We start from the raw sequence: 18,890 nt of genomic DNA, 5'->3' as shown, positions 1-18,890 counted from the left end.
AACACATGAGTACAAGTAATAATTGAGCCGCCATGAAGCCGAGCTGAGTAAGCGCGGTGTAACTTCATCTGCGCGCTTACCTTTGCCCGTCACTCCACTTTGCAAGGCAGCCCTATCAACAGATACAAGATGCCTTGTGCTGCACGTTTCTCACGGGACATTATGGCGACACGCCTCGTACATGCGGAGTAAGCAAGGCGGTCATCCCATTATCGCCGACCAACCGGACCTACGCAAGACAAGTCAGGGCACCACGGCGACAGCGAGAAATGTGGAATAGTTGGGTTCAAACCAAGCACAAGGCGAGAGAGCCACAGGGAGATACTGTCAGTAAGCTTCAAGATGGCTGCCAGTGCGAAGAGGCCAGGCGGCATGCTTCGACCGGCGTCCCGAGAGACAACAGTCGGAGCCCGTCCCATACGTGATGGATGGTCGGGTTCGACGAGGCAAAAGTGCGGAAGCGGCTGCATGACAGGGTCAGGAGAGTTGAAGAATGGAGCATGGCGCGGTGAGTGTGGTCATGCCGTCATGGTCTTGGAGGTTGCAGTTCTACCTTTGTCCTCAGAACTTTGGGACAATAGACAATGCTTGGGTCCCCGCTTGGCGAAGGCAGATACTGGCATTTAGAGGTAGTACTCGGCATCCATACCAAAATGAAGCATGTGTCCTTAGGGTGATCAAGTCCCGGATAGACGGCTTAGACCGGTCGGTTTAAATTGGAGCATATTATACACTGCGCTGGTCCTGGTCCTGGTCCTGCCAAATTGCGTGTGTCCAAGGAATTGGCCCATGTTGATTGGAATTGATAATCGGATTGGGATCCTGACCAATTCGGTTTGAAAGAAAAGTGAAACAGCTGGCAGCAGGTCTGGGCTCGCGTAAACGGGATAAGAGTGCAATGTCGTTCTGAGCGAATTTGATACGCATCAACACGCCGGTCGAGGGCTCGAACATGCCGGGTTGTCTGAGCATTCCGAGTCTTATGTGACATAGGAGTGTTGGACGCACGAGCTTGCCCTGTTCTTGAGGAGAAGGCGTGTGTGGACGTGCTGCCTCGAAGAACCCAGAGGAGAGGAGGGTTGGACTGGTGTCCTTCGGAATGGCCGAATGGGACACTCGGATTTGTTAATGGAAGAGCCTAGTCGTGAAGGGCAGGAGCCGAGAAGGATCGTGTTGCTGACGTTATGGATGGATGTGAAGGAAGCATACTCGGGACTCGGGAGTCAGGAACCGATACTTGTTGCTGTCGGCGGAAAGAACAACTGGCAACAATGGCACAAGCCCAGGCCATTGCGGAGACGGGAGACTTTTATTGGGGAGTAAGGTGAGGGAGTGACAAGATGTCACTAGTATGATCAAACAAAATAAGAGTTCTATTTCCATAAGAAATGCAGACATGGAGGAGCTGTGGAGTTCCAACTTCCAACTTGGCACATTACTCGGTACAATCTGGGCAAATGAGCCCATATGCCCATATGCCCATATGCCCCCCGCTCGACAGCTATTCAGGGAGCTTGCATGAATGGCTGTGGACACCGCCAAGACCTTGAACTGGTCCTTGTCGGCAGCTTTGGCTCCGGATGTCGACCTTGACGTTTCTCGTACGATTTGAACTGGTCCAAAAGGACGGCGTGCTGATGCTTTAATGATGCTGGTTATCAACTGCCTACCTAGGGACATGGACCTACAATAGTAGATGGGGTCCAAGACCTGAAGTAGGCAGGCGTTTTTTTGGCCACATGTGCCCGGCCCATCTGCCGGGTCGTAAGGCGCTTAGGTTTCGTTGCTAACCGACGTGGAGATCTTTCCATCTCCGCGCAGCTCGGTTCAGATCCTTCCAGTCGCGTTGGATTAGAGTTTCGGCGGCGGCAACACTGGTCAGGGACAAACGGGTTCTCGCTCCAAAGCCAAGTTGCTTCTATTGTTGTACTATATACTTTACCTTATGTATGCAGTTAGAGTCTAATTTGTAGGGAAAGGTCCCAACCCTATTATGAACCTTGCCATGTGCTTGAAGCACACACAATTGTCCTATTCCATCTACCTAGGTACTCGGTCATCTCGAGCGCAAATACATAGTATCAGTCACTCCCCGACACGTCCGTGGGTTGCCGAGTTGCGTCACCTGAAAACGGCAATGGCGGATCGAGATGGTATCCGTGCTGAGATCTGAACTTGATGATATGCCAAGGCCTTTAACTGGACGCTCTCGCGGTTTGTCGCATCATCGAAATGGCGGCGCGCGCCCAAGTTCAATCCACGATTCATGGCGCATTGAATGCAGACATGACTAACGCTCGCACATCGACGACTATTGCGTAGCGTTCATGCCACTGCACGGGGAGCATGGAAAGTAGCCTGGCCGACTAAAAATGATGGTGCAGAGTAACTTGCCTACTCCCAGCAGGAGCGTGAGCATGAACAAACCTGGCCCTGCCGTGACAAGTTGCTGGTTGGACGCCTCGGTTGTTCCAACCCCACAAATTGGGGACCCAAGCGGCATGGAGATGGAGATAAAGGATGGAGGATGAGTGATGGATGATGGAAGGTCCATGCGAGTATTGCACTGGCAACCGGGCAGTCGACGGGGTTCTTGGGCAGCATCAATCGACGGAGTCCAAGACCTACAGATAAATCGGACGCTGGATGCTCCAAGGCGCTAACGACATCATCGCCATTGCGTTTGGTTGCACGGTCCGGTGGCTCTGTGGTGTGACGCGACAGAACATTGAATTGACGGATTTTAATCTTGGTGGGCGCACTGGGGCGCGCGTTTTCCTCAGGGACTAGTAGACCCAGAGACTGACTGAGCTGAAACCAATCTGTTCAGGATGGCAGCAGATCAATGGATTGATTGCACTTTTTTTTTTTTTTTTTTTTTTTTGCCCACCGACTACTTTAATTCTTGAATAGGATAATAGTAGATCTGCATGGCGTCTGTTGAGCCTTGATGGCACAGATGCGTCCATGTCGCAAGGCAGGTGCATACATGTATGTATGTGCACCGTACCTGCTCAAGCAATGCAGCATCGAGGGGAACGCCTTTGGTGCTCGGTATCACTGGCAAACCACCAGGCCACACACAATCACGCTTCCTCGTTAAACAATGCTGTCTGGTGCCCTGGGGCGCCTGGCTCAGGTGGCCGCTGAGTGGTTGCCCTGAGCCACTACACTTTGGCAGCGTGAGCTCGACTTCTGGACTGGCCCTTTGCCACGCACGCCCCGTCGTACATCGGCTCCACTCGTGCGCGAGCTGGCCACTTAGATCACCTCACACGCCCTCCAACGCTGCGGGTGCTCAACTGGTGTCAATGGTTCAGGCGTTCAAGGTCCAGATGTCTGGTTCCATGTCCCAGGCCACCTGCAGTTCAGGGCAACTGCCTAGCAGCACCTGCGTAGCAGCACCTGCGCAGACCAGTGGACCCGCGTCCCAGTGTCCACACAGGTTGTGTGCCAGGCTGCTGCTGTGCAGGCACAAAGGCTCAAGTGCTGTCTGCGGGTTTGTGCTAACGGGTCTGGCGTGCACAACTCGACCAGACATGGTTTATTATTAACCTTCGACGGCCAGCATTGTATGTAAGTATGTGTGTGTGTCAGGCCTGCTGTGCTGTACTAGTGCACCACACGTAATTACTCAACCGAATAAACAACGGCACTTTGGCATCCCCACACCCAAACGCTCAAGTCGCCTCGACATATCCCGCATCTTGACTTGTCGTCTGGTCGAATCGGTTTCCTCACTGCCTCAAGTCCGGTGTGTCCTCGACGCTGCGCCGCATTGCCAGTTCCCATTCGCCTTTTATCGCTGTTGCTGCGGTCCTGCTTCACTTGACCGTTTTTCGTCTTCTCGTTCTCCTTCTTTCCCACGCTTGGGCCCATCTTCATCACCACGCTTTTTATGGCCTGTGCTGCCAGACCCCCTTTCCTCCATCCGCTCCAGACAATTCTGCCACCGGCCTGCTAGTTTCCCGTTAACTGCCGAGTCTGCTCGCATCACTCTCTACGACCGTCTTGCCACAAGCACAATCGAGTTGACGACCAGTTCTTGAGGGCTTTTTTTTCCTGTCATTCTTTCTCATAGATTGCATATTTCCTTTCTCAAGCCACCCTCGTCCGTTTCGTCACTCTGCGGCACCCTTTCTTCCAGAGTCCGGCTGCGAGCTACACCCCCTCCGCTTCTCTCTCGCCTCCGTCGCTCAGCACACAAAGTCGTCCCGGTTCCCATTCTTCAGGAGAGCATTGGATCCTACCGTCTCTTCTTCCCCCGAGACCTCCACGCCGGGCCATTGCTATTTTCTCGCCACCGCCTCTCCGACAATCGTCCTCTTCACAACTGAATTCTTCGCTCCAAGACGATCTCAAGTCCGAGACAATACCGCTGGAGAGAGCCTCGGTGCTCCCCCCAACCTCTGAGCACCGAGCACGACCGCCGCGACGCCACGACCGTCGAATCTTGCACCTCAACGCTGTATCTTCGTGAATGCACAGAGACGAGATCGCAGTCTGGCCCTCAGACACCGAGACAGACATACTCCAGCAACTCCGTGCTGTGCAGAGCGGCGTCCTCTTCGGCCGTAGCTAGTGGCTTCGCGCATCTTCTGCTTCCACATTGACTGCAGACGAGTTCTAGGGCCACTAGCTTCTTCTGACCGCTCCTCAACCCGTGCTCTAACCCCGTCCGAGGCTCGTTAGCTTCATGGACGCCAGGTCTGCGACCTCAGAACCTCAGCATCCTTATCCCCCAAGCCCTTGGACGGCGACTTCCGCTTCCACGACGCTTTCTGCAGAGTCCATCAGCAACGGGACTGCGCACTCGCAATCGTCGGAAAGTCCCCCGGACGCAGCTGCTCACCCCGTCCCTGCCGGGGCCGCGGCGCCATATGCCCAGCTCGACTTCCTTCCCCTTCTCTTCCCCCAGCAAAACATCTACCACGCCCAGCTTCTGCACTACAACAAGCTCATCTCGCCCTCCCGCGGAGGTGGACTCCAGACTCCGCCCCTGCCCCCCGTCGTGTCCTCCCCCCACGTGCAGGCTGGACCCCGATCAAGATCATCTAGCAGAGTGTCCTTGAAAGACGCATCGGCCAGCAAGGGAGCCGCGTCAGGAGGCAATGGGAACCGCTCGCATCACAACTCCGACAAAACCAACCGTCCGGTTATTACGTCCAAAGACACCCCTTCCAAAATGCCCCCCAAACACTCAGTCGAGACATCGAGGAGCGTTCCTCAACGGTCCAATGCCGCAGCTTCTTTAGCCCACGGACAGTCCCACTCGAACTCTGTGCCGTCTACGCCTCATCAGCATGCTCGACAGTTTTCGTTCGAGTCACGGGAGCCTTCTCCAACTGCCGCCAACAACCATTCCCCCCGATCGGCATATTCGGAAACTAATAGCACACTGCCCTCATTACGGCCCCTGCCTCCTAGGCTTGGTGGATGCAAATACGAGACTGCTCAGATCAATTCGAGACGCAGAATACCGTACTCTGTGGGAAGTGACCGACTCGAAAAACTGGACTTGCGAACTGTCAAGAACAAGCTGTCAGAGGATGAGGAGAGAAAATTAGCTGCAGATATGCGCGAGATATACAATCACTTATTACCGACCGAAGAGGTCGAAGAAAAGCGGAAAAAGCTGGTTCAGAAGCTGGAAAAAATATTCAACGATGAGTGGCCCGGCCATGATATCCGTGTGAATTTATTTGGGTCGTCGGGCAATCTGCTATGTTCAGATGACTCGGATGGTATGTTTGGACATTCGGCATGGAAATTTGTCATGCACAACTAATACTGGTTTTTCTCTAGTGGACATTTGCATCACCACTTCATGGCAAGAATTGGAAGGAGTTTGCATGATAGCTGACCTCCTGGCAAGGCGTATGTTTCCTCCTTCGAACCCACATGGGAGAGCGTCCGCTAACACACATTTTTCAGGCGGAATGGAAAAGGTTGTTTGTATATCTGCGGCCAAGGTGCCCATTGTCAAGATCTGGGATCCTGAGCTTGGTCTGGCCTGCGACATGAATGTGAACAATACTCTTGCCCTCGAAAATACCAGAATGGTTCGCATATACGTGGAAGCCGATCCTCGTGTTCGCCAATTGGCAATGATTATCAAATACTGGACCAGGAGGAGAATTATCAATGATGCCGGTAAGATGTCGGAACCGTACTTCTGGGGGCTTTAAAAACATTGTTGCTGACGTACCTCGTCCTTTTCTTTCAACAGCTTTTGGCGGCACATTGAGTTCTTACACGTGGATATGCCTTATTATCGCATTTCTTCAACTCCGCAGTCCTCCAGTTCTCCCCGCATTGCATCAACTGCCATATAAGATGCCAAGATCAGATGGCACCCCCAGCGAATTTGCGGATAATCTTAAGAAGATCAAAGGATACGGCAACAAAAATAAATCATCTGTCGCAGAGCTGTTGTTCCAATTTTTTCGATTCTACGCTCACGAATTTGATTACGACAAGCACGTGCTGACCATCAGGCAGGGAAAGCTTCTGACAAAACAAGAAAAGAAGTGGAATTATGCTCTGAACAATCAATTATGCGTCGAGGAGCCTTTCAACGTTTCTCGAAATCTCGGAAATACCGCCGACGAATATGCGTTTCGCGGCCTACACTTGGAGCTACGTCGCGCGTTTGATCTGGTTTCCGAGGCGAAGCTTGACGAGGCGTGCGAGCAATACGTATTTCCGAAGGAAGAAGAGCGCGTCTGGACCCGACCAGCCCCGCAGCCCCGTCCGGTTCTTCTTCGAAGCTCGTCACAGTCACACTCTGGTCGAGGCGGGCGAGGACATCACAGAGGCGGCCGCCACAACAACAATTTCCACAGGGGCGGAGGGGGGTCGAATAGAAGAGCCTCCTCGAGTATACCGGCTTATGAGCAAAGTATGTTTGTGCCATTGAGTATGCAGCAGGACATGTCGTGGCTCCAGACACCCCAGTACCCGTTTCAATACGCTCAGCAGGACCTCATGACGCAAATAGCCTATCAAGAGCAAATGCGACACTTTCACAACTTGTACGCGCAGGGCCCCTTCCTTCCGCACCAAGTAATTGGCCAGCAGCAGCAAAGACTGTCTGTCAACTGTGGTTCAGGTCAGCAGCCATCGGACCGATCAAGAACAAACTCCTTCGACAATGTACCGGTTACCGCGCCACTACGACCAGAAATATACGCCCTGTATGGGATGAACATAGGCCACGCTTTTCTTCAACAAAATGGCTACGGATCTTACCCTTCGAGCCCTGCAACGACGAGTAACAACGCAGCTCAAGACTTCCGCCGGTCCCTCCAAAGATCCACAATCTCTACCGAGGGAGGGGCATCGACGTCAAGCAGCTCGCTTAGGTCCCAGTCGCAGCCAGCACAGAGGTCGCCGTCTGCCAACCCTGGTGCAGGCTATCAACTGGGCAGCCAAACTCCAGCCAGCGCAACGTTGTCTGCACCGAGACAAACGAATAACATAACAATACCAAGTTTTATGCCCGATGATACTGATTTTGATGAGACGCCCAAAGCCGCGTCCGAATCGCCAGAGTCTGTAGATGCCAAGTCGTCTGGCTTCTTCCAAGCCAGAAGCCTGAGTCCGACTAGACCTGCCCAATTTCAACCGCAGCAGCAGCAGCATCTGCCAAATGGTATTGCCTTTGGAGACCTTGCCGCAAAGTCTTCAAGTCCTGAAAGACGACGACTCTCAATAGAGCAGCTCCCTCAGACGCTGCTAGACCGAAGGATGCGCAGAGCGTCCAGGTCTCCATCTCCTCTAGGGCACGCCCGCGCATTTTCCGTTGGTGGGACTTCTTCTGCCCCGTTGACATCTGCACCATTCCCTAGTAGTCAGGGCAGCAAAGCCTCGTCAAGACCACTGGTGGTAAACGGCTCAGGATTGAAAACTGCAGTAACCCCACCTGGTCCATCGCCCTCGAGTAGGGCAGAATCACTGGGGTCCGAGGACTCACCAGTGGCCGGTATGGAGAATGCTTTGCATATCAGTACAGTCCCCGTCTGGCCCGTTCAGCCTCCTGCCAACACGACATGCCAGCCGTCGGCACCATCCCAAGTCCAACAGGCGCCTTCACCTTGGACCTTGGACCGGCCGCCGATTGTAGTCAATGGATCCAGCGCGGCGTTGTCCATGCCACACTGTGCAGAAGACGCCTCATTCAAAGATCGCATTGCGCTGATGAATTCCATCTACTTGACTAGTCAAATGAACCAACAAGAAGCCCCCAATGGCGCCGCTGCCCGTCTCTCGCCATCCGCCAGGCAACGCTTGATGTCTCGACAGCCTCAAAACGGTGTCATTGCTCCGCTGGATCTGGCAATTGGTGACAATAGGGTGGGCAAGCCTGCGGCAGTCGATGCTGCCCATCTTTCTCCTGTATATGAAACGCGAACACCCTCGCCAACTACGCTTCGGAAGCAACAGCCAGCCGCGTCGATCCCAACATGGCTACCCAACAAGCCAGCCGCAAAGGCTGAAACAAGCAAGCCCACTGGCGTGGATCTTCCCAAGGAGGCACTGCACAACCAGGACCACCGGCACCCTCAACTTGTCGGCGCAGAGAAGGCCCATAAGGGTCAGAAACCATTCGTGGCAGCAGTCAAGTCGGCGCCGCAGCGAGAAAACGGACACGTGCGCGGCGCGAAGAGTGAGGGCGACGGCGGTTGGCAGAAGGCTGCTGGCAAAGGAAAGAAGAAGGCCTACAACGCAGTCTCAACACAGCCCTCGCAAGCCGAGCTCCTACCGAAGAATGGATTCGAACGCAAAGGCGGTTAGATGTGGTGGATTGTTCTCAGCCAATGATAATGCAAACTGCCGCGGCTGAGGCGAATCTGAAGATGGTCAAATGCTGGTTGGATAGAGTCAACAGTGGTGGAGGATCTTGGTGCATTTTCTTTTTCTTTTTTTTTTTTTTTGGACCCGCAAAGAGATTCACAAAAGATGTCTGAGAAAAACAGGGTAGTGGCTGAGATGATTTGCAGTTTACACAGCATCGAGTTGGACATGATCTGGGATGTGGCTAACCCCAACAATGACATGTACGAGGGTTGCTAGGACGGGATTCGATGTAAAAGCATATGTACAATGCATGAACCTATTACGGGAGATAAACAGAGGGGATTGAAAGTTGGGAATATCACAGCAACCCTTGGCGATTAGAGATGCGAAGTTGTATCGACATGGAATCAAGTGGTCTGGTTGGATCGTGGGCGGGCAATCCAAGGGCATGTTGGGCGTATGATTACAAGGGCCAGCTGGCAGGCGTTTTGCATTCGAGAAACCGTTGTTCGCCTCTTTTCACTTTTATCCTTCACATATACGGCATGGCGGTGTTGACGGAGGCATTGATTAATGTTTCTGATGTTTGTCGACCGCCAGGATGGAAACAGCCCTAGGATGGCTGCTAGCGGCATAGACGGGATGTTACAAAGTTATGCACCAAAGATACTTGAATCAAGAAAAAGACAAATAACGTGGGGCAAGGCTTTGCAGATTTATGACGTGAAGTGTTCTGCACTGGGTGTTGGTTGTGACTTTGGGGTAATGGGTCGCGTGAGATGTCTCGGCCACCTCGGATGTCGAGAGGCGATACACGGCGTAGCAGCAAGGGCGTAGGCCGACTGGATTGCGTTTACGGATACAAGTCACGTAAGAAGAGTCGTATTTAAGCGAAGAGCTTCATGTTGGGCCGCTGGCGGCGAGGCGAGTTCGCGGTGGTATTGGGGGGCTGGTGGCGGCTGGGCGGTTAGTTGGCGGTTTACACATCTGGCAACGAGGCATTGGAAGTTGGAACCAGCCGGGCGTCTGTGGGGGCCAACAAGGAGAGTTCCTGCGTGTTTTCCCACCAGGCAACTACTCCGTATATGAGTACGGTAGGGACTCGGGAGGCAGAGGCCGCGGACTTGTCAGGGGACCTCGTCGCGCTATGTTATGTTGACGTTGGATTGTCAAGTACTACCGTAGATTGGTATACTTTTCAGGCAAGTATATTCTGCGGTAAACTGCCTATTTTGTATATTCGTAGACGCTCCTTGGCCCCCGCCCCCGAAGATGTTGTCTGCGTGTGTTGGGGGTTGGACGTGTCGGAGCGAATACATCTGGCCAACGGAGACGTACTTGATTCTGAACCGACGCCAGTTGCCTCCCTGTGCGACGTGAAATTGTACTATCGGCCGTGTTGAAGGACAGGGCTCGTCGTGACGTGGCGGACGGGTTTCTTTTGTAGGGGGCGTGAGCGGCCTGCGTTGCGATGTTGCTTAGCTCAACGCCGGCCCTTGGTTGGAGTTTCAGGGTCGACAGCGGTCTTTTCTGGGGAGTACTATTTCACGGAGCGGAGACATGTGCCGCACCAAGGGCCGTGATTCGTCATTTTATACCTGCCGTCTGGGAGCACGGTCAAGGGATTTTTGCCATTCTCGTCGGTCTGGCCTCTGTGCTTGAGTCCATCTTTTATGGCTGCAACGTCTTCCAGTGACATTTCTCTTTCAAGTCCCGTGTCAATATTGACTGGTTCGACACCCGCGGCAATGGCAGACAGTCACGGCGGGGACCACGGTCAGGAAGCTCATGGTTATGGCGTAAGTTTAGACTCGCATTGATGAAGAAGACTATTTATCTTTGCCGGCGCCCTGCTCATCTACTCCGCTCGTCGACCTGTACGCCGCCGCCCGCTCGGCCATGTATTCCTCCGCGCATGCGGGGCAGCCCGGGACGACGGGGTGCCCGTCACTGGTGTCGATGGACCCGGTGTATGTGCCGTGTTTCGGGTCCTTGGAACAGGCGAATGTCGAGAGGGCGAAGCTGACTTTTTTGGCGGCGCCGCTGGCCGAGTTGGCTGCGGTGGTTTGGCGGTTCATTTTCGACGCCTTGCGGGTGAGTAGACGACGGAGTGGTTTTGGATTACTTGGCTCTTGTCCAGATCTTTTGAAGGCTATAGGAGAAGGAGGCGGTTGGGGGGAGGATAGTTGTGGGTTGTGGGATGGGAAATCATGCGAGGGAGGTTCGACTGCCAGCGTCGCTCTTTTATATGCGGCCAAGAACGAGCTGAGGACCTGTTTCGGCCTGGCGGTTTGATGATGAGGGTGTTTTTTGTCGCTGGGCGGTGATGGTTGTGAATCTGGCGACCAAGGGCTGCATGTTCACGGGCCTGGTGGGTGGCACCGCACCACTGTTCACATTGCGCGCTTGTTCACCCGGGACTATTTTGGAGGGGTGTCTTTTCAAGGATGGCCCGGAGGAGATGTAAGTGGCACCTTGGGTTGTTTCTATGCAGATGTTTTTTTTTGCTCAATGTGAGTCGGCTGGATTTGTGACGCTGGGGTGTGATTTGGACAAATCTGCAAGTGCGGACAATCAGCTTTTTCGGTTTTGAAGCAGCGCGCTTATCATCTGGTTCTTGGCCTTTGTAGGTTTCCGTGTCGTCTTTTGCGTGGAGTTTGTCTCTGGTGACTGTTGTCTTTGTGTGCGAGGCATGGTATTCGTTTATGCCTGGCTTGCAGGCGAGGATGGCAGGAGTCGGCAGGTCGGGAAGGCCTCGCAGCGTTATGACTGGTTGTTTGTACATGTCTGTGAGCTTACATGTCTGGGTGGTATGTGTATTGGCATTGGACATTCAGACATGCACTGACTACTTGAGGTTGGGTTGTAACACCCTGCCGAGACACAGATTAACGGACACTTGGATGGGATTTTCCCGATTCAACAGGCGCCCAAAGTCAACCAACCAAGCAAAGAAAAGATATAGACGATAAAACAGACCCATGGACTAGATCGATTTACTCCGCAGCTCGTGTGCAATGCTGGTCTGACGGAATCTATTGGTCTGCATCGGACCGTGTTGTAATCAGGGATTGAGAAATTGGCCATCTCGGCGCCATGAACACCTATATTGCAAGACGGATTTCATGCCGCCATATACGCAATACGATGCGATATTACAGGGCGGGATTTGTGTCTCAAATCATAGTATCGGCGATGGCATTTGCGCGGTGCCAGACAAGGCTCGTCAACCGCCTTTTTATAGTCGGAGCAGGTCCAGGCGCGGCCGAAATGCATGGCTACATGCCTCCGTTTGAACAATCTAGCATCTTACGACCATTTATCTCGCTTGTCCATTTTTGACCCGATGCGAGCAAGGGGATTGTGTACGCAGTGACGGAAAAGGACACTACCACAGGCTCTTGGCTTGCTTCCGACCAGAGACAAGTGAATGGTGAATACTGCGCAAAAACAGCCGAGCAGTTCAAGGCATCTTATAAGGTATATGCTTTGGCGGAATAACTAGCGTCACGTCATTCAGCGCTTCGTCCAAACGCCTTGGGGGCCAATATGTCAAAAATAAGACGTTGAATACATCGCACAACTTCTCGCTGGCAGTAGTACCCGTGGACCTTAATTTGGTACAGAAAAGTACAGCTAGTTTGATATGATCAAGGGCACCGATGAACTATAACAGCTGTGATGGCTGTAGGGTTGGGTTGCCAGTCAGCTTTTCCGCTTACCAACGAGATTACAGGGTCCCTGGAAAGAGCTGCTTGCACGGGACATATGTGTCGCTGGTCGTTTTTGACCAACTCGGCATGTACTTCATCCAAAAAAGTGTCTGCATGTCTCTGCAACTCAATGGAAACTCGGCCGTCGAGAAGAATGAAGCACAGTCACGACACACGCGCCGAATTCAGTCACCTTAATGAAAAGTAGAAACTGCCAAGGATTGAAAAGCCGCGCTGCTCACAGCGGTTTGGATTTAAAACAGCAGCCGCAGGCAGCTAGCCGACCAGACAACTATAAAGTCTCAGACCTCAGTTGGCCCCGTATCTGCACATTACTCCGAGGCTCAAAGCCCGACGTCGATTAACCCATCGCTAGCTCCTTTATCCTAATACGCCCTTGTTGAAAGAAGAGGAAAATAGGAAAATTAATAAGCGGCTCAACCGCTCCCAAAATTAAATTGTATAGGAAATGACAAAAAGCCCAAGAGTGGCGCCCATGTAGCTGTTCCACTTCCAACACGCGGCCGAGAGCCAAACTCGTCACTCCCAACCACCTATTACTTGTACGGAAAAGCATGTTCCAGTGTCTGCAGCATCTGTCCGTGATCCGTCGGCGAAGTTTGTACCCCAAGTGCTACTTTTTCATGGTTTTGTTGATGACTCAGGTAGTGTTGCAGGTTGGGAGTCCCCGGGAGACGCTGGAGATTGTCTCGTGTGACGGCCAAAGGAGGAGGGGCCGGCTGAGAAAACGAAGCGTGCTGCCTAGATTCAACCATGAGAACCACCGCACAACTCTGACAAGACAGGGATAAACAGAGGAAATTTCCTACTTTACCGAGTTCATGACTGAGTTGTCTCAGTGAGAGGAGGACTTGGCTGTGTCCTCAGGAACCTCCTCTTGACCCGAGCATTTGTCCTATTTTATACGACCGCCGGTACATGAGAGAGTGACAGCACACATGCCCTTTGGAATCGGACCATTTCCCTGAATAAACGACCCTTGCCGGCGCCAACTTGGGAGTCGGCGCAACATGTCAATTGGCGGGATCAGAAGGCCCCGCGGGGGAGGGTATTCGGTCACAGATTGGCGAGTCACCGCGTCACCTGGCGATTGCCGTCCGCCTTCGAGGCCAGGCAGCGAGTCCTGAATTCATGCAGGGACTCACAGGGCCTCCGCTGCTTCGACCCTTCTCTGGTGCTCGGCTTGACTGGGGTGAAGCGGAGGTAGTTGTCAGACTGCTGATGTGGCTCTGGGCGCGGCCCCGGGTACACGTCAACTCTGATGACTCTCCTTCAGCTTACTACCTGCGTACGAAGATCCTCTTACTTGGAGGGCTGATGGCATAGTTGCATTACCAAAGTCAAGCACCGCAAAGAAACAAACTGCAATAGAATGCTTCAAAGAAAGGGGGGGATAAAATTGCAAGTAAAACCGTGTTCAATGGTGATTAAAACTATCAGTACCTTGGCTAAAAAGCTCCCTGTGAATGACATTGCTATTCCTCTACATGATCCATCTTAATACCTGTGATAAATTCCCACATCTCTGTGTTCATTTTATGGGCGAAGTCTCCTGGCCGCGCGATGGCTCGGTGTCCTGCTCTGCCTATCATGTACTGAGAGACGTCTTCTCGGACACACTTTTTTCTGGTGTGTTTTGAGGTTGTCCAGCCGACTAAACTCTTTGCCACAGCCTGAACACGTAACTTTTTGCGGAAGATGCGTGGCAAGATGCTTTTTGAGGTAGACAGCGCGCTTGGCGGGCTTTCCCCTAGAACGGAACGAGCAGCCGGAATGCGGGCACCGATCGGGGTCTGCCTTGTCCGGCAGAGAGCTTAATGACGGAGAAGCCTCCGGTATCAAGCCACTCATCGGGATTTGGCTCGACTCCCCGCCGCGGCGCGAAGACGGTGGTGGTGCCTCGGAGTGGTCAGGCTCCATCCTGGATGTGGAAGCATTCCCCGGCCACGACACTACACATCCATTCGGAACCTGATGAAGTTTGCTGGGTCCGCTCTGCCCGGCCATAGAGGTCGGCTGTTGTGGCCAAGTAGAGCTTCGTTGTTTTTGCTGTACAAACGACGCTCCATCCCAGACGGCGTTTTCAGACGACGTAGTGCTACCGTACAAGGGCCAAGATGCTTGGCGGTACATGTTTGTGCTGGTATAAGGATTGGTTGGAAACGACGCAGAAACGTAGGGATACTGGGGAGACGATTGCTGGACCATACTCCAGGACGCTTGCCCGGCACCGCGATCAAGATGGGAATGAGCCGACGGCGAAGACGTAGACCAGGGCGAATGTACTTGATTCGGGGATATCGTCTGAAGAGAAGCAGGTTCATTTTCTGACGAGATATACCAACTCCCGCCATTCACGTCTTCCACCGGTGACTCTGTGAAGCCTTCGGAAAACATGGGCGAGATGTTGGTCGTAGAGACTGGGCTTAGCCGGCCAGCAATGAAGGGCTCGGGAGTAGTAGGAAGCTCAGGAATCACATCTATAGCGACGTCGGGGACACCGCCTGAAGTTGAATCCCCCATCTCGTGTAGTGGACCAGAGCCCAGCTCTTGCGGCCCTGGAGATGGAGGATTCCCAAGAGAGGAAGCTCGCCTAGAACTCGCAGCACTTGGGATGACAGTGTGACGTGTTCCCAGAGAAGAGGACGCCGATGCCGAGCGACCGCGGAGGAACAGATTGGTGAGCTTGCGCAGTCCCTTGCTCTTCTTTGGCGAGCAGGGTCCGGCACGGACAGCATCGTCGCTGGCGCTGCAGAACTGGTCATTACGGCCCTGGAGCGTAAAGCAGTCATACTTGCGGCAGCTGTTGCAGTACACCTTGGCGCCCGAGGAGAGAGAGCAGCCTGCGACGTGCCGCATGAGGGCTTTGGCGTGAGGAAAGTTCTCCTTGCAGTCTCCAAACGGACACGCCCAGTTGCTTCGGTCCCCGTGCAGCTTGCCGTCAAAGACGAGGAACTCCATGGCTAGTAGGGCAATGACTCGGGCCTTGGCGCAGCTATCGATTTGAGACGCAAGAATACGGATTCTACCGCGGTTAGCCGCCACTTGAGAGTTGGTCTGTTGCGGTGGCATCGTCAAGAAACTTACGGGCAAAACTCTTGATCCGGGTGCTCGACAGCGTCAACACTGACACTGGACTGGTGACTCTGGCACGGAGATATCGCCGAGCTGTCGAGCATTCTCTCTCCCGAGAAACTTCCCGAGAAGCTCACGACAGAAGACCTGGAGGAACCGAACATTTTCGTTTTGTAAATCGATCAGCTGAGATGCTCGTAACGGGACTCGATGCAATGGCCAACAGCAGCTCCGAGTATAGCTTTTCGAGACAAACGACGATTGAAGGGGAAAAAAATATCTTGACAGAACTGCAGCCGGCGTCTGTATACTCGTCTCGAGGCCGCCTCATCTTCAGCGCCAACTCGATTCCCTAAAAGGACAACCGTCCCAGCACCAAGGCGTCCAGTTTGTTCGCATTCCCATCCGTCACTAGACCAAATGTGCCCATCTCGGTGAGGGACTCTCTCTACCGAGCTCGACTTTTCCCTTTGGCCTACATATTCCCTGCATGCGGCAGGATCGAGGAACCTAATCTAGAGTAGTAGCCTGGCGGGAAATGTAAAAAGGGCGTCGGAGGCCATCCAAGGCACACGTATGTGAGGTGGTTTGCAGGGGGATTCGACAAGCATCCGAGCCAATAGCCGTCCTTGCCAGCAAAAGGATGCCGCGCGTTCAAGCCTTCCCGGAGATGGTATCGTCTGGTTGGCAAGCTGATAGCCGTCGTGGCAAGGCAACAATCATCCCCCCCATTGTGCATATCGAGCTAGTTGCCTCACAGGCGACTGACTAATCAGGGATAGCGAGGCTCAATGAGGGGTGTCAGACAAGAGGGAATAGCGCCATCTCCTCTTATCCTGCCGTTGCCCCTGTTCCCTCACGGTTCTCGGTCTGAAGAGATGCGGCAAGGGCGTCGAGAGGCCGACTCTGCCATGAGAACTGTGGTATGTTTGGCCGCCGGGTGAGTTGCCCTCGGATAGATGCGTCTCGTCGTGAGGATGGAAAACATCGAGAGAGGAAGGATGGCAAGAGACCCGCCCTTCCCTCCTATTCAGCTCATTCTGCGACCGCGGACGTGCCACTCTTAAGTACTTGGTAACAAGGCTTCGGCTACTGAGCTCGACAAATGGAAATGGTGCTGCTCAGCCACGGCTAGCGTATCCTTCTACCTTGAGATTGTTGCTATAAATACTTGTTGCGGCCTTCTTCTGGCGTTTCCTGAACATGCTGTGTGGCCTGGCGGTGCAAATGCGCCAGCAACAGCGAATCACGTCGCTTTTCATTCATGCAGCGTTATATTAGGCTGCGGCTGTGCTAGGCATGCATTTTGTGGCAGGGCAGGCAGCGAATGGTGCTATACGCTGATATGGTGAGGCTTCATGAGGGCCAAAAGATGGTCACCATCACACCGGGCTGGAAGATTCTTTTTTTTCTTCACTCTCCAGGCCGTTATCAAGGGTGGGCTGATCTGGCGAGGCATTGGTATCTTAATATCGCTGGGAAATGCCCAGTAAGCGGAACTATGAGGCTGATTGGGGGCTCCTGTATTACTTGAGTTAATGGGTAGATGAGGCATCAAATAATGCCTGAAGGGGCTTGTAAAGACAAATTCTGTGATCAAAGACTGTTTGTGGATAGTATCATGTCAACTTAAGAGCCCTAGCATGTGTAAAGAAAAATAACGAGTGTCGTCCATGTTATCTCCCTTCACACGAAAATAAAGTTTCTTCCCGACGTGTTTTTTACGACATCAAATCATCTCCGTGGCCCCAATTTCAGTCTCCAAGTTGACAAGTGACCATGCTTTTGTATATAGGTTATCCGGTGATGAGAAGTGTGCGGTTGACATGAACCGGGCAGTATAATCAAACCTCAACAAGGCTACCGCGGAACAATATGCAAGATGCCAAACACTGGTATCTAAGAGCTTGCCGAAAGTCCCTGGCGGCGATGCTGACGGAAAGAGCACAGCCTAAAAGGTCGTCCAGGACAGAGAGGCTATGTATAGAGCCTGAAGAGGGATCCTACTTGAAAGCCTTGCCGGATATACAAGGGAGCCTCCCATCTTAGATCTATAATGGCAGACGCAGCTAGACAGACGCCGAGCCTGCATCTAACGACAGCCTCGCTTTGTCTTGCTACACGGTATAATTTCAACAAGATGACGCAAATAATAAACGCCTGAGAGAAAACCGGTAAGGATATGGTGAAGTAGAGCCTGTGATTGACCAATTCCATTATAAAATCGACGCGTATTGCATGGTTAGTTACAGTTCCCTGGCCTAGGTACAGCCAGAATACAGTGTTACCAGATGTCCTGCATCTAGCCCCCTTTTTTTAATCGACTTAATGAAATCGTTGCTCTAGAGAATGCCAGCAAAGAAATAGAGTAGAGTGGCGGATGGAATGACAATATTAGCAAAACCCAAAAGCCTCGGATAAGCATCCCGGCCAAGTTGAAGTTTGGAAACCAAGGACCTTTAATATTAAAGCGAATTATTAGCTGAATAGAATATTATTCCAAGCCCTTTATATAGAGCCCTTGTCACAGTAATAACCGTCGTCATCGAAGCAGAGCTGCTCCTGTGCTAATTACCGCGCCAGTGTTTCTCGTGTTAGCGGACACAAAACTCATCACTGGTATGGCCATCATGGTCAGCGGATATTATCCTCTAACGTGTAGATTGGCCGCTTACAATTGGCAAACTGTCCTCTATCTTGGGTGCTTTTCAAGGCTTACCCATCTTTCCGCCTTGACTTGTCTTCGTGCCTATCTGCATGCTCATCAGGCAGCACGAGCTGGGGGCTATTACTGTGACAAGGGCTTTACACAAAGGGCTTGGCACAATACTCGATTCAGCTAATAACTCAGCTTAATATTGAAGGTCCTTGGGTCTCTCAAGGGCTCTGGGGGAGATGACTCTCATTTATACGAGGCGGCGGTGAGCAAGCGAGCCTTGGGCCCGAGGCCTCAGCTAGGTCTCGAGCTCTGGTGCAACTATCGTCAGGTTCAAGGGTCGGCCCGTGCCTTCCATACAACGTGACCTCCGTGTGAAGCTGCAGGTGTTTCTCAGGCTTGAGGTCGAAACGAGATGGCAGAGTTCGAATCACCTGAAAGAAAATTGCATCGACTGGGTTCGTTGATGGCGACGGGCTCGGGTCGGACTGTCGCTTGTTTGCGAAGGGGCTCACCCCGGGGTTCAAATGCGAGAACATAGTAGAGCAGCACAAGCACTATACTCACCCATGCCATAATTGTGAAGCCGAGGCGAACCTAAGCCCCAGGTTAGATGATTCACGCTA

General features: G+C 52.8%; 3 protein-coding genes across 3 annotated transcripts; 1 reads left to right on the top strand and 2 right to left on the bottom strand.

The window, feature by feature from the left end:
• The first annotated feature begins 3,592 nt into the window (after positions 1-3,592).
• J3458_020979 (uncharacterized protein) lies at positions 3,593-9,497 on the top strand. Its single transcript, XM_007812546.2, has 4 exons — positions 3,593-5,744; positions 5,806-5,877; positions 5,935-6,153; positions 6,230-9,497. The coding sequence occupies exons 1-4, from the start codon at positions 4,697-4,699 to the stop codon at positions 8,794-8,796; spliced, it is 3,906 nt and encodes a 1,301-aa protein (XP_007810737.2). The 5' UTR covers positions 3,593-4,696; the 3' UTR covers positions 8,797-9,497.
• J3458_020980 (uncharacterized protein) lies at positions 4,162-4,530 on the bottom strand (the record flags this gene model as incomplete). Its single annotated transcript, XM_066122333.1, has 1 exon — positions 4,162-4,530. One exon carries the CDS (start codon positions 4,528-4,530, stop codon positions 4,162-4,164), a length of 369 nt encoding a protein of 122 aa, XP_065972585.1.
• Positions 9,498-13,944: 4,447 nt separating the features above from the next.
• J3458_020978 (uncharacterized protein) lies at positions 13,945-17,179 on the bottom strand. Its single transcript, XM_007812545.2, has 2 exons — positions 15,621-17,179; positions 13,945-15,558 (listed from the first exon to the last, which is right to left on the bottom strand). The coding sequence occupies exons 1-2, from the start codon at positions 15,770-15,772 to the stop codon at positions 14,070-14,072; spliced, it is 1,641 nt and encodes a 546-aa protein (XP_007810736.2). The 5' UTR covers positions 15,773-17,179; the 3' UTR covers positions 13,945-14,069.
• Positions 17,180-18,890: the final 1,711 nt, after the last annotated feature.

This window comes from Metarhizium acridum, assembly GCF_019434415.1.
Source record: "Metarhizium acridum strain ARSEF 324 chromosome Unknown scaffold_577, whole genome shotgun sequence".
Taxonomy (NCBI): domain Eukaryota; kingdom Fungi; phylum Ascomycota; class Sordariomycetes; order Hypocreales; family Clavicipitaceae; genus Metarhizium; species Metarhizium acridum.
The sequence above is the reverse complement of the archived record's forward strand: the minus strand, read 5'-3'. Positions and strand labels throughout refer to the sequence as shown.

What these genes read in the sequence shown, in the direction of transcription:
- J3458_020978 (XM_007812545.2), bottom strand. Translation starts at nt 15,772, where the DNA reads ATGTTCGGTTCCTCCAGGTCTTCTGTCGTGAGCTTCTCGGGAAGTTTC. An exon ending in CCGGATCAAGAGTTTTGCCC is followed by an intron (nt 15,559 to 15,620) that starts GTAAGTTTCTTG and finishes TAACCGCGGTAG; the next exon opens with AATCCGTATTCTTGCGTCTC.
- J3458_020979 (XM_007812546.2), top strand. Translation starts at nt 4,697, where the DNA reads ATGGACGCCAGGTCTGCGACCTCAGAACCTCAGCATCCTTATCCCCCA. An exon ending in ATGTTCAGATGACTCGGATG is followed by an intron (nt 5,745 to 5,805) that starts GTATGTTTGGAC and finishes GTTTTTCTCTAG; the next exon opens with TGGACATTTGCATCACCACT. An exon ending in GAGAATTATCAATGATGCCG is followed by an intron (nt 6,154 to 6,229) that starts GTAAGATGTCGG and finishes TTCTTTCAACAG; the next exon opens with CTTTTGGCGGCACATTGAGT.